At 41.5% G+C, this 25,159-nt stretch overlaps 2 protein-coding genes across 2 annotated transcripts; both read right to left on the minus strand.

Moving 5' to 3' along the window:
• Positions 1-4,335: 4,335 nt before the first annotated feature.
• Positions 4,336-7,525, minus strand: LOC142160554 (E3 ubiquitin/ISG15 ligase TRIM25-like). The gene has a single exon (XM_075215419.1). The coding sequence runs from the start codon at positions 7,514-7,516 to the stop codon at positions 5,978-5,980; it is 1,539 nt and encodes a 512-aa protein (XP_075071520.1). The 5' UTR covers positions 7,517-7,525; the 3' UTR covers positions 4,336-5,977.
• A 7,062-nt stretch (positions 7,526-14,587) lies between these two features.
• On the minus strand, positions 14,588-24,606 carry LOC142095227 (uncharacterized). The gene is made up of 10 exons (XM_075178122.1): positions 24,439-24,606; positions 21,991-22,728; positions 20,911-21,024; positions 20,327-20,386; positions 20,094-20,235; positions 19,250-19,405; positions 19,069-19,146; positions 17,896-17,961; positions 16,953-17,012; positions 14,588-15,925 (listed from the first exon to the last, which is right to left on the minus strand). The coding sequence occupies exons 2-10, from the start codon at positions 22,717-22,719 to the stop codon at positions 15,570-15,572; spliced, it is 1,761 nt and encodes a 586-aa protein (XP_075034223.1). The 5' UTR covers positions 22,720-22,728; positions 24,439-24,606; the 3' UTR covers positions 14,588-15,569.
• Between the last annotated feature and the right edge of the window lie 553 nt (positions 24,607-25,159).

Genomic DNA, 25,159 nt, shown 5'->3' on the forward strand with positions numbered 1-25,159 from the left:
AAGCCTAAGGTTCCGATGCAGAGTGGACAATGCACAGTCAGCGTAGCTCATCCTGCATAAAATTGATATTGAGCATCCCCAGAAAAGGCGCATTCTTGCACTTATGACTGCTTGGACATCCTAACTCTGGCTGAGTATTTATATAGCGCCACCAATTCCGCAGCGCTGTATAGAGAATAGTTTTGTGTTCACCTCTGTCTCACTGGAGCTTACAGTCTAAATTCTCTTAACACACAAGGGTTCATTTTGGCAACAGCCAATTAACCTACAGCTATGTTTATGGAGTGTGGGAAGAAACTCACTGGAAAATGGGGAGAACATGCGTTCACCACACAGATAAGTCCCTGTTCCGGAATCGAACTGATGACCCCAGTGCTATGAGGCAGGAGTGTTAACCACTGGGGTTTTGTTTGTTTTTTGTGGATTTCAAGTTCAAGCTTGACCTTGGAGATCGTTTACATTACACATTGCTTATTGAATTTAATGTTCAATTAAAGACTTCATTAGTTTAGAAATACCATAACACCACTTTCATAAAGTCCACCCATGAAGGCTTATTTAGGAACATTTCTGTTAATCACATGAACCATTCGCAACCAGTTGTACATTGTGAGCTCTCCTTGAATGTTAAAACAAATATTCTGGTTATTCAGAAAATAATGTAGAAGTTGCTCTATGTGCACTGCCATATTTCTGTCAATAACTGTTCAACAGTGTCTTGGATAAATAAACTACACTGATAATAGCGTGTGCTCATATAGTTCAGTGTTTGGGCACCCTCAAACTTCCATCTCTCCGTCCAGTGCAAATACTGCAGCCTAAACTGCAGCGGACGTAATACCTCTACCTCATCTGCAGTATGTCCGAATTATAACGATTTATACCCGTGTAATGTGGCCCTGCTGCCATGGGTATTGTGCTCAATGTTCTACAGCACAAATTCATGATAAACTCTCTCCCTGCTAATCTTTTGTTCAGTAAGATGACAACCTGTGCAACAATTGCCAGCACATGCAAAATATCCAAGAAACTAAGCAACAATATATATGGCTTTAAGAACAAGGTAAGTGTACCGTTTGCGCTTTGTGTTGAGTCTTGTTGCATGCACGTTCCATGTTCAAAGACATTACAACACAGTACATTTGGGTGTTGAAGAACGACATATTTAAAGTAGCGTGTTGAGTCTGAAAAAACAAACAGTAGTGTTTTTAAATTTATAAAATGTGAAATTCCTACACAGCAGCTATATGGCTGCTATATGCATATTGCATAAAAAGATAAACCTTTTACTAAGGGTGAGTTTTTGAAAGATTTTATTTTTTTTGTGACAATATTGGAGATGCTCAGGCTGGGTTCGTCGAGAGCCGAACATACCCGAAATTAGGGGATCCAAGTACCGAGCTACTGTTGCGCGCCCTCTTAATTGAAAACGAGGCAAAACGTCATTGTGACGTCCTCTGATCTCGCGAGTTTTGAATTCCTTTTAAAGATCCAATATCATGGAGGCAATGTGCCAATGTGTCCTAGATGTGCTAGGAACTGCCTTGTGTGTTTGTGTCATTGCTCTGTCGCTTACCATCCAGCCAGGTCACTGCAGTCTTTGTCCGAAAGTGTATGAAAATAATATTGTGACCTGTGAGGTGGTCTAAACTGACTGCAAATAACTTGAAGTTAGTGTTACTGAGGTTAATAATAATGTAAAAAAAAAACACCTCAAAATTATGTGATTTTAGCATATTAGGATTTTTTTCTAAAAAAAATCCAAAACACGAAGCAAATCATGATCCAAAACCAGTTCACGGGGGTCGGTGAGCATCTCTACAAAATATTTTTGTGAATTTTCCAAAACAAAAATGATATTGCTCAAGTTTGCGATATACCGCTCTCGGCTCGAACTGTTCAACGTCTTATAATTGACATGACTGAAAACATTATTAATGTTGAAGTCTTTACACTCTGGACAGCAGCACATACCTAAATGACGTATCCTGGGGAGAGGTTGCACCTTTTTTTATTTATTTATTTTGGTGTGTGTGAACCCAATCCAGCCCTGTGCTGAGCAGCCTAGTTTACCATTATGGCTGGGGGACCCCATGCTGCGGGTTCCCCTGCTAAACTGTGCTACACATGTATGAAGATTGGGCTTTATTTACATAGAAACTTCAGATTTTCGCAGATAATATTCACAAAAGTACTCTGACATACTTTCCAATTGTTGGGCATCCAGAATTAAACATTCTACGTACATTTGTCATTTGCAATAGGATTTTACACGAAGGCTTCAAGTTTTCCAAATTCATGGCCCTGTGTTCCCATGTATCTTGAACCCTGAGAAAGCAACATAAAATAACCTGGAACTTATTGTTAGGGTTCTGTTCACAACCACTTCCTTAATTACAGCCATGGAGCCAGACACGTGATATAAACGTTTAAACTGTTTATTGCAGTAAAGTAAAGTCCAGGTAAGGCTGAATGGAACAATGGATTTCCAGATCTTGGCAAACAAGCAGTAAATAATAAAGAAATGCAGCAGATGACTTAACTGAAACCAGTTTGTAGTAGCAGCCAGAAACATGCAGGTAATCCAGGAACAGAGAGACACATGAACAGGCTAGGAACATCACATGAACAGGCAAGAAAACTTCAATGACCAGCCAAGGATACAGGCATCAGCAGGCACATATAGGCCACAGACAGGTGTGGAGTGATTAACTAGCAGTGCAAGTTAACCCCTGACCGGAAAGGCTGAACAGCAGTACCCCAGGAGAATCACAGGCACTGCAGGGTAATATGCACACAGGGAAACTAGGCAAATAATAACACAGGGCAAAATGCACACAACGATACAAGGCAGATCATAACAGCAGGGTAATATGCACACAGGAAAACAAGGCAAATAATAACACAGGGCAAAATGCACACAAAGAAACAGGGCAGATCATAACACTTATCTGTTTGTTTTAAGTTTCTTCAAATAGAATCTCTGGAATTGGAATGAATAGATTTTTCAGAAGTGTAACATGTAGATCCAGCAGCTTTGAGGGGTAAAAATCGATTCCTGGACATTACAGCCAGTATTTGGGAAGAACTACCATCAAAATTTGCACCAATAAAGAAAGTTACGTTCTCTCGATCTGATTTTGATACAAGTTATTATTGTGAGCAAGTTTTTTCAAGACACCATTTGATTAACAGGACAAAGTTCTGAAGCACGTCTTAATCTACAGTCTACAAATTATCAACTTAACCTGAGCAAGCTAGCTTCAAAAAGGAAGGATGGAAATCACTAACATTTTAGTATCCATCTATTACTTTTGGAAAAGTTTGCATACGTTGTAGAGGCAATTTTGTTTGGCTTGTAATGTTCAACGTCTGGTGAGTGAAAAACTCTGTCTACTTCTTTTGTGGGCTGTCCTAACCAGCAGCCTATCAAATTGCTAAGAACCAATGACCCCACTGAGCCATTAAAAAATAAAATACAGATGTCTCCCAGTAAAGCCCCACATAATAAATTGCATAGCCCCCAACCACATCCCATACAGAATCTGGATGCAGAGAGCACTGGATGCGATTATGTATTTACTTGCTCAAACATGCAGCATTTTAGTTTATTTCCTAAGCCTTGTTTAATGTGGATGACCTTCCCATCTTAACAGCTGCCTGATATAGGTCCTCCCTAATAACTGCATTGCCTGTCTGTAGCTGCACTATGGCACGGGTAGGTACAGACCTGTCACTTACAGTGTGGTGAAAATCCTGCAGCACAGACTAGGGCCTAGGTACCCAAAGTGTGCGCCGCGGCTCCCAGGGGTGCCGTGGCCAGGGGACAAAAAAAAAAAAACTTGCCAATCCAGTGGTACTCAGGACCCAGCATCCTCCTCCCTCCTTGCTTCTCATTGAATGTCGGGCATGACGTCATCACGCCCGACATTCAGTGACAGGCGGAAGGAGAGAGGATTCTGGGTCCCAGGCACCGCCAAATTGGTAAGAAGAAACAGAAGAAAGAAGGTCAAGTATGGCAAGTAAAGAAACAGAGGGAATAGTCATAGGAAACAGCAATGGAAGGGCAAGAGAATGATGGAGGGGGCAGGGTGAGGATGCAGAGGGGGCACAGAGCGTGTGGAGATGAAGGGGGCACAGTGTGAGTTAGCTGTAAATTATTCTTTGACAGAAATATAATTGAAAAAAATATATAAAAATATTGTTTTCCCTTGGATTTATGTGTATCTTTGCATAAAACTAAATAAGTATTTCTGTCCTGAGCTAAATACTTATTACGTTTTTTGACCCAACTACTTAGAAACGGGACTGCTCTGTAATTATTTTGGAGGGGTGCCTTGAAAAAATGACGGAGACTCTAAGGGTGCCGCGTACTGAAAAAGTTTGGGAACCACTGGACTAGGGGTGCCAAGCTAGGGTTCCTCTCCGTATGACTACTAACAAGGGGTAAGTGTATTGTATGAAACAAAGAGGCAGGAAGGGGGGCTGAAAGCCGCCTTTTTTTATTCGCTTAGTTGGATTCTCCAGCAACCAAGTAAATGTGTTTTAAAACAGCACCATTACTCTTCATTTATGCAGAAAGGGAACAGAACAAAATAATGGTTGAAATTATTATAATTATTATTATTATTATTAACAACAATGTATTTTAAAGAGTTCAGATTTAAATTGGTTTATGATTCAGAAACCATTCCATTTTCTCTATGCAAGTACTTTTTACCATTACAATTTTTTGCTTTACTTTTCCGTCATCCACTCTAAAACATGTACATTAATTATTGACTTTACATAGGCTTCTTTGTGTAACATAGAGCAAAACATAGGTTTTAATAAGAAATCCCCTTCCCCACTTATAACATTCAGAGAGGGTCCAATTCCTCTACCAGTTGACTATCCTGCTGCTGGTGCAAGGAGAATTTTGAAATGTTGTGTTAAACACTTTTGTCATCGTAACACGATCCAAGATCCTATCGAACCCTGTGATGAATGACCAGCTTGCTGTGTCCAAAGAAGGAACTGACTGGGGCTCTAACCACATTACAAATCCTTATGGATCTGAAGATTGGAATTTCACATTTCAGTAGCAGGAGAATCTAGTGTAAGGGAGGCATTGAGGAATGAATATCTTACCCCTGCCATCCATCTGCAGCAACAGTACAAAATATTACCTTCCCACTCCATTTCATACTGGTGAAAGGCAAAGCTCATACCACATAATTAGGACAGATCCCAGGCTTGGGATCTGATACAGTTATTAGAGCTAATGTGATTGGTGGCAGTATAAGACCTCAGTAGGTCAAAGCTTTGTGATTTCAGTTAGGCACTAAGAGGTATATTTACTAAACTGTGGGTTTGAAAAAGTGGAGATGTTGCCTATAGCAACCAATCAGATTCTAGCTGTTATTTTGTAGAATGTACTAAATAAATGATAGCTAGAATCTGATTGGTTGCTATAGGCAACATCTCCACTTTTTCAAACCCGCAGTTTAGTAAATCTAGCACTAAGAGTGAAAGTTTCATTTTAACACCAGACTCCCTTATATAGGAGAATGCAGCCAGATTTTTAGCAGAAACCAGTGATATCACGGACACAATTTGTGAGGTGGACGTTTTGTGGAATTACCTACTTTATAAAACCGTCACCTCCCGATCCACCATCAGCCAGTTAGATCACTTCTCTCCTCGAGGATTTACAGGCTGCGTTGTCCTGACCGTTGGTTCAACCTACAAAATGGCTGCCTCACAAATTGTCTCAAGTGACCACTATCTGTATCTCAGTCTTGTGGACTTCATCCGTATTGATGATAGAACATATAGAAAATACATACAAATAATACAGATTTTACCTTGCTAGAAAGGGAAAGCTACCCATACACCATCACCAGTCACTCTGTGACTCTGTAATTCCCAGTGATTTCAATTATAGTTTCTCAATTTTATAAATCATTCACCTTTCTGAACCTCGGTTATTCAGTGATCAGCGTTCCGAGCTCAGGATTCTCATGCAACCTGTCCATACACAGAACGCAGCATGAAGGGGCTCAGTGAAGGCGGCAGTGAAGGTGTGTAAGTGTCTGATCGGGTCACACAGCTCATAAAATGACAGCTGCCCGGCCTCATAGTCCAGATTCAATCTTATCCTCTGACTAGAAAGTTTGTGAGGTAGTTTTATTAATCTACAGTCATGCATGATTGAAAATTCATCATTGCACCATCGCAAACACCAGGACTTCTTGTTATTTCCCAAGAGAGAGAGGCCCCCTTTCCGCTCTATACTAGCGTAGGCCATGCCAACCCTCCAGCGCCCAATTTTACTAGTCTCCAATTCCCAGCAATGTTGTCCTGAGGAAAAACGGGTGGTGCTTAAAACCTGATAATACTCAAATAGCTCCGGGGTTTCTGGACGATTCTGGCTGATTTCAGTCCAGGATATAGCTTGTAAGTCACCTGATAAGATTAACTTGTTTCCAGCTGTGTTTACATCCAGTAATATTCCCGATCTCTTCAGGACGTTGATCCCTCCTTTTACACCAGTCATTATATCAACTAATCCGCTCTGTAAGGTCTCTGAGATAATATTCTTGTCCGCATCACTTGCAACAAAAAACTTTAAAACATCTCTTTCGCCGTCCTCTTCATCTCCATCATCAATATCACACAACTCTGCTGTCTCCAACTGCAAGATTGGCAATGGTTTGGTCATGTTACACAGCTCCTCTATGTAAAGTATTTTACTATATAGCTCGTCCTTCTTTATTTCCAGCTGCTGGATCAGATTAGAGACTGAGACTGAAGCCTCCTGTTCCTGCCTGGAGATCTTACCCAGGACTCTCTTCTCTAGGTCTTCCATCCGTCTCCTGATGTCTCTAAACTGGGCTGCGGCTCGCTCTCTCTCACCGGCAGCTTTTTCTTGTATTTTTCTCCGGAACTCCTGCAAATTCTGGACTCTTTTCTCAGTCTTCTTCCTCTTTGCTGTCAGCTTCTGCAGAATGTATTTTAGCTTATCATTCTCCCGTTCTGCGTTCTTCTCCAACGGCTGTTTCTGGGTTCTGCAAACATTTATAGGGATTGTACCGTCCCCAACGCTACTGTGAATGCAGCGCTTTGCTTTTGCCGCCAAAATTGTGGGTGCAATCAAAATATGATCCACTGACCTGTCATGTTTCCTCAAGTGGTTATCACACATGGAAGTTTCACACTGTAGACAGGATTTAACTGCAGAAACAGGTAAGTCACAGTAAGTGCACAAGACCCAAGTCTTCTGCTCTGGCTGAGTAGACATGAAATGCTTTGCAATATTACACAGTGTTGTGTTTCTCTGCAGTACGGGACGTTCCTGACACTCTGCTCTGCAGTCAGGACAGGTATAAACTCCAGTTGTCTTCTGTCTCTCCAGTGTATCCTCAATGCAGATTCCGCAGAAGTTGTGTCCACATCTCAGTGTTACAGGATCTGTATAAATGCTCAGACAGATGGAGCAGGTCAGCTCCTCTCTCAGCTCAGTTGACGCTGCCATCGTTGGAACAGCAACAGGAAGTCTGAAGCTGGTGTGTGCTCAGGAGGGTGTGTTCATTTTATTTAAATCCTAGTCCAGTATTTGTCATTTAAACTTCAGCTGCCAAATGTTAACCCTGTGCATTCCAAGAATGACTGAGCAGGATAAGGGTAACACTTGAATGGAACGTTAACGCTGGAATTATCTTGTATGCATTCTTGCAGCATTCATCTGTGCAAAATCCAAAACAACTTGAGCATTTTATACATGGCTAGCTGGGAATGGATTGAGATGGATGGGAGTGCGGTGTTCAATATTAAATGGCCAAGCTGCTAAATTAGGACGCGTATAAAATATAGAGATAAGATGCCAAAGGGTGTTTTCTGTTCAATGCTTTGGCAAAATCTAGTTTAAATGTCCTCACCTTTGACCCACATGACCCCAGCATGCCAATGACAGCTACAGCCGTGGCATGCTGGGACATTTTGTTATACAATTGCTTGGGCCACTAAATAAACTTTGCCTTGTCTATTGATTTTGACTTATATGAAAAAGCCACATTCTTGCAGGTGACCTATGGAACTCTTGGAGGATGCCAATTACACGAGTATTGGCCAATCACATGATTAACAATGGTTAGGTCTGATATAACAGTGTGTACACTCCCGCAATCATGTTTTATCACACCGAAGCACAATGTATCATTTGATATGATTTTATAAACTGACTACAAATCTCTATAAACAATGGAAGGAGCTCGGGCAAGTTCTGCAGAGTGTACACACGACCGGCAGTGCAGGCAGATCTGCATAGAGTTACGATCTTTTCAGTGGATGATTATAACAGATGAAGAGCACAGATCTGAGGGTACATTATGTAAGTGTGTACGCAGGAGTCTGCATGCTCATCAGCACTTTCAGTCGCTGGTAAAATTGACACATAAATCACATCTGCAGTAATATTCTGTAGTGTGTACCCAGCTTAAGTTAAAATAACTTGTACTCTGAAAATGATTTACTCATAATGACGATACATATATAAACTGTATGTCATTTGTATTTGTCCACACACAAACACACACACACACACACACTCTTGTATGAGCTGGATCCCCCAGTGTGCACAGCACTGTACAGCTCCCTAAAAGCCCATAGTATGCACAGTACAGTACAGTACAGTTCTCTTGGATCCCCTGGTGTGCATAGTACAGTACAGCTCCCATGCAGTCCCCACTATGCACAGTACAGTACAGTTCCCTTGAAACCCCCGGTGTGCACAGTACAGTTCCCTTGAAACCCCCGGTGTGCACAGTACAGTACAGCTCCCTTGGTGTGCAGAGTATAGTACAGCTCACTTGTAGCTCCCAGTATTGACAGTACAGTACAGCTGCCTAGTAGCTCCCAGTATGCACAGTACAGTACAGTTGCCTTTCAGCCCCAATGTGCATATTTCCACTCCCTTGCAGCCCCTATATGCGCCATCTGATCATAGCCAGGATCACCCAGTTTGAGAATGTCCAGTCTCCGCCACATTTAAGATGGTGTAACTATGCAGTCAGTGCCCATAGAAATGTTTGTGCCAGATCTGGTGCATAGCTCTCTGTGCACAGCATCAAGAGAAAAACCAACGTGCCACCAAAAAGAATGCCGTCTTATTCCACCAATCCTGTGACATTATGCAAAAAATGTGAAACCATAACTTTCCAAAGCAATGAGCTCATTGCCCGTAAAGGCTTCAACAGTTAATGCTTGGCAAAGACGGTGGCAGTAATGTAACCCTTACTGTAAAATAGAAGTGATTCTAGAACCTCGGAGTTCCATGACCTGTAGAAAACTGCTCAGTGGTCTCCAATATCCTTATAATTTGGGGGTAAATAATTCACATTATCATTCCTATGCAATAACTATCACACCAATCTTTTCTCTGAATTGGGAGAACTTTCTTTGTTTTTGTTTTTTTTATAGTAAGCAGCTCTACAAAAGAAATATACTAACTTAAAGAAAATTAGAACATGTTTCAACGGGTTTTTAGAGATTTATTTTCAAACCTTCGCCCATGCGGTCTCACTATTCAATGTCACACAATATCATTTTTAAAGATTTAAACTTGTTTGTGTAAGTAGAAGTTGCAATACTCTATTGGACAACAATTGAGCAATGCCACCCAGAGGCTAAAATTAATATGAACTAGATGCATTTTGCCAGAAACTGATAATCGTATTTTTTCTTAAACCTTATAGTGCACATCCCCTCAGATAGTGGAGGTGTGGATTTTGTAGGCTGAACCAATGCTTATTACACTGCAGCCTATTGAGTCACTGAGATCCGGTACCTCATGAATATCACTCCTGAACTGCCTCCGTTACTGGTGACCAGTTACCTAGCCAATTTTTTAGACTGTCCTTATAAACATGGTTTAGCCCACAAAAATGGCTGCTTCCAGTTTGGCTAGATCAGGGGTAGGCAACCTGCGGCTCTCCAGGTGTTGTGAAACTACAAATCCCAGCATGTCTTGCCACCTATCTGCTGGTTTTCTACTGGCAAAGCATGCTGGGACTTGTAGTTCCACGACGCCTGGCGAGCCGCAGGTTGCCTACCCTTGGGGTAGGTAAAAGGTACAATTTAGTTTCTTGCACAAGAGAGTGGCCCAGCTGTAACCTAAAGGAACATAGATGGCTGTACAGCGCTCAGAAATCAAACACTTTTATTCCTGCGATATCACTATGACCCACAAATGTCTCTCTGGTTGGTTTTCTATCCCCGTACTCGTATCCAACCTACCCATACACATAATGCAGCGTGAAGGGGCTCAGTGAAGGTGGCTGTGAAGGTGTGTAAGTGTCTGATCGGGTCACACAGCTCATAAAAGGACAGCTGACCGGCCTCATAATCCAGATATATTCTCAATTTACGACTAGTAAACTTGTGCACTAACTGGATTACTTTACTGTTATGCATTGCAGAAAGCTGATTATCACACCATCGCAAACACCAGGATATATTGTTATTCCCGAAGAGAGACTGACCTCCTTTTCGGGGTGTACTGGGGTAACACATTCCTATTCTACAGGCTACTGATTCACTGGTCTCCACCTCCCAGTAATGTTGCCCGGTGGAAAAACTATCGGTGCTTAAAACCTGATAATATTCAAATCTTTCTGCCGTATTTGGTCGTCCCTGATTGATGTCTGACCAGGATGCAGTTTTCAAGTCACCTGAAATAACTACTCTATTGCCAGCTGTATTAACATCACATAGTATGTCTGAACTCCTCAACACATGAATCCCGTCCTTTATACTACTCACAATATCAGATAAACCTGTGTGTAATGTCACGTTGATCAATTCTTCATCCAGATCACCTAAATCATGGATCTTTTTATCCCCTCCCTCTCTGTCCTCATAATCTTGCTCCTCAGTATTACACAAGTCACCTATATCTGGTCCTTGTAAGACAGTCACTGGATCAGTCATGTTACACAGCTCCTCGATGTGACGCATCTTCCTGGACAGCTCGTCCTTCTTTATTTCCAGCTGCAGAACCAGGTCGGAGATGGAGAGTGAGACCTGCACTTCTTGCCTGGAGATCTCACTCAGGACTCTCTTCTCTAGGTCTTCCAGCTGTCTCCTGATGTCTCTAAACAGGGCAGCGGCTCTCTCTGTTACATCGGCGGCTTTCTTCTGTACTTTAGTCCTGTGCTCCTGCAGACTCTGGCTGCTTTTCTCAGTCGCCACTCTCTTTGTGGACAGTTTCTCCAGATATTTTCTCAGTTCCCCTTTCTTCTTCAAAAAGGCTTCGTCCAAGGACCAAAACTGGTGGCCGTTGTGCTTCTCTTCCAGCCTGCAGTAAACACAGATACAGGCAGCGTCCTCAGTGCAGTAATACTCCAACACCTTCTTGTGGACGGAGCATTTTCTGTTCCCCGGGGAAGTAGTGGGTTGTATTACAGTATGGTCTGCTGACTTATGTTTGTGTAAATGATGCTCACACATGGAAGTGTCACACTGAAGACATGATTTCAAAGCAGGAACGGGTGAGTCACAGTAAGAGCAAGAGACACCATTCTCTGCCTGCTTGGACTTGGAAAGTAAACTCTCTGCTATATTAGATAGAGTTGTGTTCTTCCTCAACACAGGACGATCACGAAACTCTTCTCTGCATTCAGGACAGGTATAAACCCCAGATCTTCCCTGTGTGTTCAGAAAATCCTCAATACAGACTCGGCAGAAGTTGTGTCCACATCTCAGTGTTACAGGGTCCGTGTACATGTGCAAACAGATAGCGCAGTCCAGTTCTTCTAGCAGATCAGTAGAAGCCATGATGTGGAGCTTCAACACGTATTAAATCTTGAAATCTCACAGAGTAGAAAACCAGTACGGTGTTGTCAACCCAGGTGCAAAGGGCTTCTAAATGACACTTTATCCTCTCGAATGTTGACATATAGATTCCTGATAACGATAGTGAGCAGGCACAGGGAATGTCAGGGCTGGATCTACAGGTTTCATTACCCTATACACAGGGATATTGCATTACTAAGCCTTACAATTTAAACAAGCAAGGAATAAAGAATTTCAAGGAGAGGTTAAAGTCTTTATTAGATTCTAAAAAAAAGAAACAGAGTTGTTGCCCATAGCAACCAGATTCTAGAAAATGATAGCTGGAATCTGATTGGTTACTATAGGCAACAACTCCAACTTTCCATTTAGAATCTTTAGTAAACCTATCTCTTTCTGTACTAGTTACATACAAACTGGTTGCATTCGTGGGAATGCAGCTTGTGGACTCCCTAGAATCTAATGCCTCAATGATGTCACTAGTGAGGCCATAGCCTGAAATCTCATGATAATTGGCCCAGTTTCTAGTGAACTAACAAGCCACATTTCTCATGAACACGAGGGAACAAAATGGCTACCTCCACCTTCTGTAGAAGACAAGTACACTCCAACCAAGAGACGTGATCAGACAGAGAAAGACTTTCATATTAACAGAAGATTTCCGTCATTTTATTGATTTTAGATCATTTTATTAAACTGCCATTTCTAAAGGCTTGTAAGGGGCAATATCATACAGGATTTTTTGAAAACCGCAGCGCTCAGGAGAGATCAAACGCTCCCAGAGCGAGACATGAACATGAGATGGGAGCGCTGATCTCGTCACGCCAGAGAGCAATAGCTGATAAATCGTTTAATGATTATTTTGTGAATTCCGTTCACTACTTTTACAACTTGATATGGCAGAAGCTTGACATTACATTACAAATTCATTTAGGACAGGATAGAGTGGAATGGACGTTAACCAGATATAAAAGAAAATAAAGTTCTACTGTATAAAACAAGAGCCACTGTATCGGTGCCAATGGGAAAAAGTATCTTATGAATATTACTCCCAATTACAGGTTCCTAGTGAATTGATAAGCGGTCATCATAAACATGGTTTAGCCCACAAAATGGCTGCTTCAAGTGTGGTTAAGCAACAGGTACAATCTAATTTCAAGAGCGCCACTATTAACATTTCTAATGGATGATAGCTGTATAATCAATTTTTATTTTGTAATATCACTAAGATCCACAAATGTTTCAATTGTTGGTTTTCTTAAGGCATAAATATATATTAACATAAGTTTATGTTTTTATAATTGTCCTGGTCTCCTTTCATCTGCCTCAAAAAACGATAAGGAAAGAATATCAACATAGAATCTCTCAACATACAGACTGTACAATTCCTTCACCAAACCCACAAGCTGTAGCATTCTGGCGGTAAATGTAGCAAGCTTCAAGTTTCCGGCGGGTTTGAAAATTGGAGATGTTGCCTATAGCAACCAGATTTTAGTTATCATTTATTTAGCGCATTCGACAAAATGACAGCTAGAATTAACAGGTGGCAATATTGTGTGTGTGAACCTTGAAACCTTTGACCTGGTGCCAAACTCAATTACTTTTGCGGAGTGAAAATGGTCGCACACACCTCTACACTGGAAGGAAGGTCCCGTAAAATCTTACCTCATTTCAAGAATCTCACCCTGCAAAAGGAAATCCGGTTTCTACACTGCTCTGGGAATCTTTCATTTCCATATACATCAGGACGGTAATTTATGTGCACTGGTACAAATCGAGACACGCACAGACGGTTCCAAAGGTAGTTTATAAATGCAGAGCAGATGATTTCAGCACAGGAAATGACCTACTTTGTATAAGCCTGACCTGTTAGTTTTGTCACTGGTTACTGAAATGTAAGGTTAGGTCCTGTTAGTTGTTCTCCACCTTTCCATCTCCTAGTTTGGTATAAGTGCTCTAGTTACTTGACCCTGGTGAGGTTCAAACTAACCCTTTCACTGCCAGCTACTCCTTCCTATTCACTGGTACAATGTACTAATGGAGAGGAAAATTCTGGACCCTCTGAACTTGTTAATGGAGGGTCTGGTCAGGTGGTTGCTGCCTGACAGAAGCTTCAGTGGTTCCCATTCTGTGTTTTAGGGTTTGAAGGAGGTTTCCGTGGCGCAGTGGTGTTAATAGTGTGTTGTTGGTGTTCCTGTATAGACTGAGAGAAGAGGGGGTCTGGTCACCTGGTGATGTGTTAATCTGTACTAACACCGCACCAGGCAAGCAGACACCTCAGACCCCCTCTTCTCTCAGTCTACACGGGCTTACCAACTACACACCATCCACACCACTGTCCCAGGTCAACCTCCTTCACACAATGTACTTAATGGCCACACTTGAATATCAATTGCATTAAACACAACCACATTGTGCCATCGAGAACAAAACAGTGTCCGGCAGCGACTACAACACTGGAGATAAGCCACACGTTTCTAACCTTGTGGTTGCGGCAATTAATCTTTTACAGAACTACAAATTCCAGCAAGCTCGTACTGCCAGGGTGCTACCATATGGAGGAAGTATAGGCCTCTTACAAGTGCACTATAAGCCTTTATATAACCACACCCTCACACCAGGCAATGACTAGTACTGTAATTGCAGTCACAGTTTGGTAAAATATTACAAGTTAACTAAGAAAATGATCATATTTCTAATCTAAATGTCAAGTCATGTTGTACGCAGTAAACCACATAAACCAGCTATGATCACTGTCTTTTTGTAGCCAAGTATTTTTGTTTTTTTTTAATTTCTTGATTGTTTACCCGGTTGCTTAAAGCAAAAATATTTCATATGACACAGATAAAATTGCTGTACCAGTGTGGGGCTCAGTACCCACAATGCACTACACTAGAACAGGGTAACAATTGCTCAGCTCTGACTAATCCTACACATGACAGCATTAAATGGAATTCCAAGTACTAATATATTTTCTTTTTAGATGTTTAGATTTTCAATATTCCGAGCTTGGAATGTTCAAAAGTGGGTGGGGTCAATCTCAGGAGGACACCACTAGCCGGGTGACGTGACTTGTCCGATCCTGAGCCACCAAGGTCCTAGAGCTCGACCCCTTTTTAACGCTCCAATAAGGGATTCCAGGAGGTAACCAATATTCTGGGGTCACAAATAGCAGCTGTCTCTGGGATGGGTGTCAAACTGTTCTAATAAACAGGAAACACAGGTAGATAAATAAATGGCAATAGATATGTTTGAACATTCCCTGTACCAAGCAGTTGATTAACCGATATGTAAATTATTAAAGAAGCAAAACACTGAAATCATCAAATTCTAGTAGGACTGTTGTTCTAGAGGACCAGATAGGAAAGTTTGTTCTATGTAATACAAAACAGATATAAAAAAAATGTTTTAATGTCCTTGAATTTCCTTATTCCTGTATTGAGATTTAAAACCACTTTGTGCACATAAGACAAAACAACACTTTCCGGAGATTTACTCGACGGCCAAATCTCTCATAGTGCGATTTAATTTTCAGGGATTCTCCACGATTCTTTCTGTTGTGAAACAAAACCGTGCAACGGCCAAACTCCGTTCCGCATCCGTTAAGATCCTTCTCTGGTAGGAAATACAAAATGCATTTTGTGATCATACTTGGGACGGCAAAACACCAATTGGCACATGCAGGCACCAGACGTCCTGTTGTCTCACAGGTGGCGGGATTAAGAGTGATTAAGCGTTGATCACAATCGCTGCTTCTTAGTGTGTGTTTTTTCATGCACTAGAAGTTCATGTTTGTCAGGAAAGGACGTGTCACACAGTTCACACCGGTGCTTCTGTACCGTTGGTGCTCTTTTTGATTCTGCATGGTCTGATCCCGAGTGCTCTAGTTGTACAGTATGTGTAGTGTCCCAGGACAGACTCACAGGACATTGTACTAAAGAACGTTTTCTAGGATATGAATAGTAACTCCATCCCGGTGGCCTGGGGTCCTCTTGTGGGATCCACTGAGAAGATGTGGTACCGTCTTGTGCTATCCATAGCTCCGAGCTGGGCGATTCACAGGAGTCGTCTACGGTGTCCCATTTAGTACATTCCTCTGTTGGACAGAAGAAAAAAAAAACAAGCCATAACTATAGCAGACCACGGACACATGCCAACCAAATGCCAGACACAAACGCTCATTTTCAGTCTTTCATTGCATAATAATATTAAAACACAACAGCAGCTGAGGTCATCTCCATGATTCCACATGCTGACCGACTTGTCTTGTGTCGGTCGGCTTGGAACAGAAGGAACTAGGAGACAATCACCCTACAAACCATTCCGCGCAGCTAACAGACACTGGTGCCAATGTCCCCTGTCCTATAGGAAAAACTTGTCTGTGACTTTCTATTATTCAGGCAGAATTATTTATTCTCATTAGCCTCGGACAAAAGACAGAGAGACTCTGTGGATACAAACTGCGCAGAATAAACCAGGTATAAGTGAACCGAAAATAACCAACTCTGTCTGGATCATATAAGGGCTTTGGTGTAAAGCACAGAGAGAGACGTCAGAAAGATAAGGGATTGTATCTAGTAATAGTTACAGGAAGGTGTTTATAAACCCATAAAGTAATCTGAGGGGTGGAGAACTCCTTTAACGCTTATTCCTTTGTCTTGTTTATGTTAATAAACACTGAAATGTGAACCCCCTTTATAATGGTATGACCCATAAACATGGGTCATACCACTAAAAGATCTTAATATGTATAGTTTGGAGCAGAGAAGAGAAAGGGGGACATGACAGAAACAAGGTACAGGAGGGAAACATTCTTCAAAGGAAGAGACGTAATAGAACACAAGGACATGTACTGACACTGGGGGAAAGTAGGTTCAGAGGAAATCTGAGGAAAAACTACTTCACAGAAAGAGTAGTGGATAAGTGGAATAACCTCCTATCAGAGGTGGTAGAGACTAATAGAGTAGAGCAATGTAAACATGCTTGGCATAGACAAAGGGATATCCTTACAAAAAACTAAGGAGCTATAGGGTTTGAGGTTACCACAGGTTAAAAAATGGGCAGACTAGATGGGCTAAACGGGTCTTATCTCCCGTCAAATTCTATCTTCTGCTGGCTTTTACCTGAGGATGATTCTTTCCTCCGGCTCAGACAGGTGGCGGACTCTCCTGTAATGACTGCAGCTGAAAATAAACCATTTGTTTCCTATTAAAATTCTCTGAATCCCAATTTTCCGGTGAACAGTACTGCCAATTGAATCTGCTGTATTCCTTTAATGTAAACTAAAATGTCAAAACTATATTCGATGACCATAATGGATGCTGACTGTAAAGCTGGGTACACACTACAGAAATTTCAACTTTTTATGCAGAGCGATTTTACATGCGATCGATGTTCCGATCGCTCGGTCCATGGACTGCATACACACTAGCCTTGTTTAGAACGATAAAGGGAAGAGCGGACGTCCCTTTAGCGACTTTTTACAGCCATGTTGTCTTGAGCAATGACTGTAATTTCGTACTCACTGTTGTGGATCGGTCGGAAGTTTATACACACTCCAAAGCGGAAACGAGTTTGGAACGAAAATATTAAACGGTACGACCAACCAAATGAGGAGACAATCGTCCATTTGGGCAGACTTTCGACCATCGTGTCACTGCACACACTGACCCGACTTTTGAACGAGCGGTCGTATGTCGGCTGATTTAGCCGATTATTGGATGAAAACTGTGTAGTGTGTACCCAGCTTAAGTGTCGCTCAGTATGTCTGGTGACCTTCTGAAACTCAATGCTAAATACATTTATCATCTCAGGTCCCTGAATCTACCTGGCCTTACATTGTGTTCCTACAATGCACTGCACTCAGTCTATTGTATAGACATTGCAATAGGAAATACCAATGTCTCTGCCCGTTTGATTTCAGGCTCCAAGTACATTTATGCACATGTGAATAAACTGTGGACTCTGACAAAATGGCAGCTCTGGAATTTTTATAGCTCAACAGAGAATGAGATAATTGATCACAGTGATCTTTGTATTCCTAGCAGAATATGTAATATCCTTTACCTGTGGAACACTGCTTGTTGATGGCATCATTATCCTCATCTTTGCTAAATATTTCTTCGCACTTATCTGGGAACGAACCATAAAAAAATTGAAAGCCATTTTTTGTTTTGTTTTTACATCTAAACAGAAAACATCCGAAAACTAGATTGACCCGTTCATCAAAGCGAGTTCTGCAGATGTTTCAACACACACCCAGAGGAGTCTATGTTTAATGAGATCTTTGTTTGTGAGCTACACGTACAGATAACTAACATAAAACAGGCAATATCATCCAAGAGATAGTTCAGAAATGGGATTTCTTTTTTACTACATTGTATGTTCTCCCCGTGTTTGCGTGGGTTTCCTCCGGGTGCTCCGGTTTCCTCTCACACTCCAAAAACATACTGGTAGGTTAATTGGCTGCTAACAAATTGACCCTAGTTTGTGTCTGTGTGTATGTTAAGGAATTTAGACTGTAAGTCCCAATGGGGCAGGGACTGATGTGAGTTCTTTGTACAGCGCTGCAGAATTAGTGGCGCTATATAAATAAATGGTGATGATAATTTATTTAGTGACACGTTTCAATGCATTTTACATATGTTATTAAATTAATCAGTGTAAGTGCATTCAAACTGTTCGGGAAGTGTTTAAAAATCCTAAAAACAAGGGGAAAGATTTTACAGACCTCATTGGGGTGAAAATCACCACTGAAACCTTTGCAAATGCATTCTTCATGCGCTAATAAGTACACTAAAAATGCATTAGTGTGAACGAGAGCCCTAAGAACCAGTCACATGACTGAGGCGTGAAGGACTTTGTGTCTCACACATCAGTATTGTGATTAGTTCCCACCAGCTTCATAGGCTGAACATTGGTTCAGCACCAAAAATGGCTGTCTCAACCGCGTGCAGTCAACAGATACGTTTAAAATGCACAAAAACTTGTCATGTACAGGAAGCTTCATTCTAACAGAGGCGGATGTAAGGTAACTCTGTCCACATTGACTCCTTTTGTCTATGACCACACCAGTAATGGCCAAAGCACCACCCATTATTCTGATAATCCCGCCCACAAGGGGTGTGGTTAGACCGACATCTGCAGAGCATCAATAAGAAACTTATTATCGTTTATTGGATTTAAATAAAGTTACTTAGCAGAAAGTGACTAAAGCTGGGAATTCCAGTCAGGACCCACCTGTACTCAGCGGCAGGGATGTATCGGGGATCAGCGGAGGGTCTGGATGGCTCTCTGTGATCACAAGAGCTTCTGTATCTAAATAAGAAACCTGCATATGTCAATGTCTATCCACAGCCTAAGATGGATGACACAGCACAGATCAGTAGTAAGCTCTCTACCCTTGTGACACCAGTTTTACCTGCGGTTTGCTCTATAATGGGGTTCAGACGTTCAGCAATGGGGTTCAGACGTTCAGCAATGGGGTTCAGACGTTCAGCAATGGGGTTCAGACGTTCAGCAATGGGGTTCAGCCGTTGATCACACTTACTCTCTAGAACTTCTTCTTTAGAGCTGTCTGCAATGGGAAGGCAAGTGATCAATGAGTATAATTCAGTCTATTTGTTATTACTTTACAATAGCCCCATATTAGATAAGTGTATGTTGTCATTCTTAAACTCAGACTTAGGGCTAGATTTACTAAACTGCGGGTTTGAAAAAGTGGAGATGTTGCCTATAGCAACCAATCAGATTCTAGTTACCATTTATTTAGTATATTCTACAAAATAACAGCTAGAATCTGATTGGTTGCTATAGGCAACATCTCCACTTTTTCAAACCCGCAGTTTAGTAAATATACCCCTTGGGCTTTCCAGCTGCTGAGTAACTACAAGTCCCAGCGTCTACGGACAGCCAAGGATACTCTTATCCAAAGTATATGTTTATTTAACTATAATTTATTTTTAATTATCTTTGGAACATGTGCAATTAGGACTTGGGGGGTGCAAACAAAGTATATTATATGCAACACGCATTACAATGTATTCAAACAGAGAAGAATAACAACAGTGGGATCCCAGAAAAAAAAAAAATATATATATATATATATGTATTTATTATAGATGGCGACGTAAGCTGGAAAGTATTTTCATCATCATCATATAGTTTAGATAATTTTCGTAAGCCTGCAGCTCTGAGATAGATGGACACTGAGGTTAATATCCTGGACTCCGCACACAGTATCAGGAATACAACAATAACATTACCAGAGCTCATGTTTGATCGCATGTTCTTGGATTCTAAAGGGTTCTCCAGCATCACATGCTTATACTGGTCCTCGTGCTCCTCTATATAGTCCCACTCGTCCATCGTAAAAAACACTGCAACATCCCCACACTTGATAGGTACCTGTAACACACATAATATAATTATAATTCAGTAAGGGACTCCTGCCGTTGGGGACGCGTCATGTGACAGATCATGTGACCAGCTCCCTCACCTCTCGAATCATCTGGTAGAACTTGCTGATGTGTGCGTTCTTCTTCACCACCGTCCACTCCTGCACAACGAGAGGAACAGATCACCAGTGGCTCACAGGGAAGAGACAGCGTTCCAATTTAGAAACCTATCACAAAGTTCTGATCTTAACAATGAAAATGGACCAGCAAAAATTAAAAATGTGAATCAGACAAGAAAAAAAAAAAAAATTAGACATAAAAGGTGACAAAACAGATCTACTGAAAAGCACGACAATCAGGTTTCCAACGGAAAGAGTGAAGGGTCATATTTGGTATACGACTGTGACAAAATTAATGAGCAACATAAAATAAAGTTCTCTCTTGATTGAGATCAGTGTCATTATCAGTCTGTAACGTATTCTTCAAGTTGTGCATGGTTTATGGAACTGACGGAAGGTCTTGTGATATCACACACAGTTCTTGAAGACCCTGAATCCAGGACATGTTCTCTACCTCCGATTGAGAACAAGACTACCAAATCAACACAATCATTACTCAAACTCTCATTCATGTCCACAACCTCCAGCTAACCAACCTCACCTTACCCCCTGAACCGAAGTCTCACCTCTCCAGTCAGTATGGAGATGATCTCTGCTGCTTGGTTCAGTAGTCGGCTGGTCTTCTGTTTTTGGGGTCGGCTGGTTAGAGGAACTTCAGACAGATGCTGCAAGAGGGAGACCTACAAACCCCAGTCACATAAAACAAAACATAATAGTGAGCGCATGTCCTATAATATCACTGGGAATTAAAAAGTGTTACAGTCAACTGGGATGTCCTAGGTGATATTGTCCTTAGGATACCATTTCTATATTAAAATACATCATATAGGACAGTGTCAATTGGATTTCTACAGAAAAGCATTATTTTAAAGAGGTATATGCAAAACTACTGTATACACTAATATTTTAAATTAATATCCATTGCACAATGGCATCATGGACTAGTAAATATCATATCCAGCTGGATCAGGATAATACTGTCCTCTACTGGTGGGCAATGCTACAATGCTAGCATGCTGTATTATTAGAGCAAACTCTGGTTAATGCTCATGATCTGTGTGTGTAAATATATATATATATATATATATATATATATATATATATATATATATATATATACACACACACACACACACACACACAGGTTAGGTAGATAACACTGTAGAATGAGGGTCTGCAATTAGTATATATTCTCTGTGCATGTTTTACCAAACGGCACCAGTAGCTCCAATTATGTATGCGGTGTAACATCTCCATTTGTGCATACGAGGCTGTAAATAGGTTATACATATAAAACTCAGCCACCCACTGCCCGACCACATATGGGACCTCTCTCCCATTCCCTCATCTGGCTCCTCTTGTGCCTGGTCTGTCTACCCTCCCTTAGGATGTAAGCTCACATGAGCAGGGCCCTCTTCCCTCCTGTCTCCTTACCCGTTCTTCTGCTCCGTGTCTATTGCATCTGCCTGCCTGGAGTTTCTGAAGTATTGGTACTTTTGTTTATTGTTCTGTACTGTTATACCCTGTATAGTCTACTGTTTGTACTATGTGCGGCGCTGCGGAAACCTTGTGGCGCCTAACAAATAAATGATAATAATATTAATAATAAGAGATTGGGTTATCTGGCCGTGACCTAGTTCACTCACCAGTATGTTTTCTAGAGAAGTGAGCGCAATCCTGTTCTCCGCCGTGGAGTCTGCAGTAAAGCATTCTTTCTGTATCTGTGAGGAAAGTTTATAAATGTGTTGGGTCTGTTTGGGCTTAAGTTCATTTTGTCCAGAGTCTGTGCGATAGAAGACCCCGGCGCATCGCCCGTTGGCGTCCAACAGCTGCTCCTGGTAGGGATACTCGGTTGGGATTTCTCTCACCCCCTCCAGGTTTATGGTGCGCCCAGGTACACCTTGCTGTGGTTTCTGGCATCCTATGTCCGTTTGCGTAGCCACCTCTCTCTTCTGGGTGGTTTGCTTCGGTGTGCCGGCATTTACATAGAGGGGAGTGTCACGTTTACCTAGAATATCCAAATCTAGGTGAATTTTCTTGGCCTGAGGCGGAAAAGGCTTCCAATCTTGAGGGGGCTTGGGGTAAATCCCAGGGAAGAGAGTGGGCACCGCGTCCTGTTTAAGTACTATCCTACTGCCCTGGGAGGTATAACTTCCAGGACCAAAGTGTGCAGAACAGATGCGGTATTTCCCACTTCTGGCGGCATCCAAAATTTTGGTGGCAAACGCATCAATGTCACCAAAATCCTGTCCGGTCTGTTGGAGCCAAAGCTTTATGCGACCGATCTCCCTGGGAAAGACATGCATGGTAAGCAGGGGGTTGGAGGTCTTCATGCCGGTGTAGTGTGTACATCCCTTGACGATGCAGCTTGGCATGGTTAAAACCTGGAGAAAGACAAGCAGGAGATCATATTAAAATACCTTCATGATAGTGTCCAAAAGCAGTGATGGAATCAGAAACCATGCAAAGGTTGCACTGGGTGATGTTCTAAAAAGGAATGACAGCTTCAGTCTGGTAAAAGGAATGCCAATAGCCTACTATGATAGCAAATAGAAATTTTATGTATATTTAAAAAAATCTTATACTTCTTAAATATATCTTCCACACACTTATTGCTAAGGTACTTGGTCGTGTTTTACATGTGGAATGACATGGAATTACGGACAATTACTATGGAATGACAGCTGTTTTATACACCATGTCAATGCAGAAATATCAGTAAAAACTTGCATTACTCCCCAAAAAACACCATAATTTCTCCCATATCCCCTAATCCAGGGGTCCTCAAACTACGGCCGGCGGGCCACATGCAGCCCGCTGAGGACATTTATATTGCCTGCCGGGCATAGCCGGATTTTTTTTTATTCTTTTTTTTTTTATTTTTTCAATGGCGGAGGGAGGGGGGGGGGGGGTTTGGGGGGTTGTGGGCGGGCGGGTTCGGGGCTCCCTTCGTTGGTGGGGAAAGCAGTAAAAAAAAATAAAAAATAGATACAATACTCACCCGGTCGCTGCGCCGGCGTCCCTCCTTCTCCCTCCTCTCTGCACTGTTAACTCTGAATGACAGGTGTGACGTCATCAAGTCACGCCTGTCCTTCAGTGAGGAGCAGCGCGGAGAGGACCAGGAAAGAAACAAGAAGACAAAAGAGAAGAGAAGAAAGAAGCGAAAAGAAAGGTAAGTAAAAAAAAAAAAAAAAAAAAAAAAAAAAAGGGGAATAACGCAGAAATGCACAGTATGGAGGAAAAAGGAAAAAAGAGAGGGACAGTAAGGAAAAAGGGGGATAAGAGAAGCACAGTAAGGAAAAAAGGGATAGGAGACTGTACAAACCATGTTTTCGTGAACGGGATTAACTCATGTAGTGCTTACTTTAGATAAGACCCCTTACCCAAGTGTAATATAATCCCACTGACTGTCTGACCCAAGAATGTTTTTTATTAGGGACTTTTCATGACTGATGTACCTGTGCAAATTGTAGTAATGTAGTGGGGTAAAGGTGTGGGGGAGCGCATATGCAAAGGATTTAGAATTTGGGATTAGGGGATGTGGGAGAAATAGGTTTTTTTTTTGGGAGAAATGCAAGTTTTTACTGATATTTCTGCATTGACATGGCGTATAAAACAGCTGTCATTCCACAGTAATCCTCCGTCGTTCCACGTTATGAGACTTGTGTGGTGGGGTACAGGTGTGGGCGAGCGCATATGCAAAGGGAATACTGTGTGGGATTAGGGGGTGTGGGAGAAATAGGGGTGTTTACCATGACAGAAGAGGAATTGTTTTGACATTTTTGCATTGAAAAATGTATAAAAGAGCTGTCATTCCATAGTAATCAGCTGTCATTCCACATGTAAAACATGACCAAGTACCTTAGCAATAAGTGTGTGGAAGATATATTTAAGAAGTATAAGATTTTCTAAAATATACATAAAATTTTCATTTGCTATCATAGAAGTCTATTGGCGTTCCTTTTACCAGACTGAAGCTGTCATTCCTTTTAGTACATCCCTTGCACTGGTCACAGAGACAGTAACACGTGAACATATAATAAACACTGTGATGATGATAATAATAATAAGAATAATAATAATAATAAACAGACCTGGTAACAGCAGTATTCGTATAGGAGCGGAAGGTCTAGTGTGTAATCACCGATATAATTGGGTACAGTCGGAAACCGCGGGGGTTGCTGGGAGATGTAGTTCTATCTTAGGTTCTGCGCTCGTCTCATACCCACTTAAGAACTACACGAACTAGCCTTCTGACGTCACACAAACACCGAGTTCTATTTACATCGTTATTCCTAGAGGAGGAAAACAATGCTTTATATCCATGTCTCTATTGCAGGATACATTACGGTCTCCGGTAAAATAGCCGCCCAATAGAGGGAGAACAATTCCTAACACATTAATAGTACTCGCAAGATATCAGCAGGTGGCGCTGTTCTATTTGCTATACTGAGCGAGCCAGAAAAGCCTTTATTGAATAACCAAATACATTTTACATTTAGTCTGCGGGGCTGCTTAGTCCTGTGTCTCCTATAATGCATGAGCGTGCAAAGTCTGTCATTCCTTTACAAAGCACATATAAAAAAATCAAGAAAGTGTAACTCTGTAAATGCAACATTGTGGAATGTATTGCAAGAAGCCTGTGTACATGTCCTTTATCCCATATTCTGTTAACAACATGCTAATGCTTAGGCAGAGGTGCACAATGAATGCTAGTGTACTTGTAACTGGGCAACAATATGCAAAATAACATAAAACCCATAGCAACCTGACAGTTTCTAAATTGTATTAAAAAAATAAAAGAGAGAGAATCTA

Source organism: Mixophyes fleayi, chromosome 6 (genome assembly GCF_038048845.1).
Source record: "Mixophyes fleayi isolate aMixFle1 chromosome 6, aMixFle1.hap1, whole genome shotgun sequence".
In the NCBI taxonomy this organism is placed as follows: domain Eukaryota; kingdom Metazoa; phylum Chordata; class Amphibia; order Anura; family Limnodynastidae; genus Mixophyes; species Mixophyes fleayi.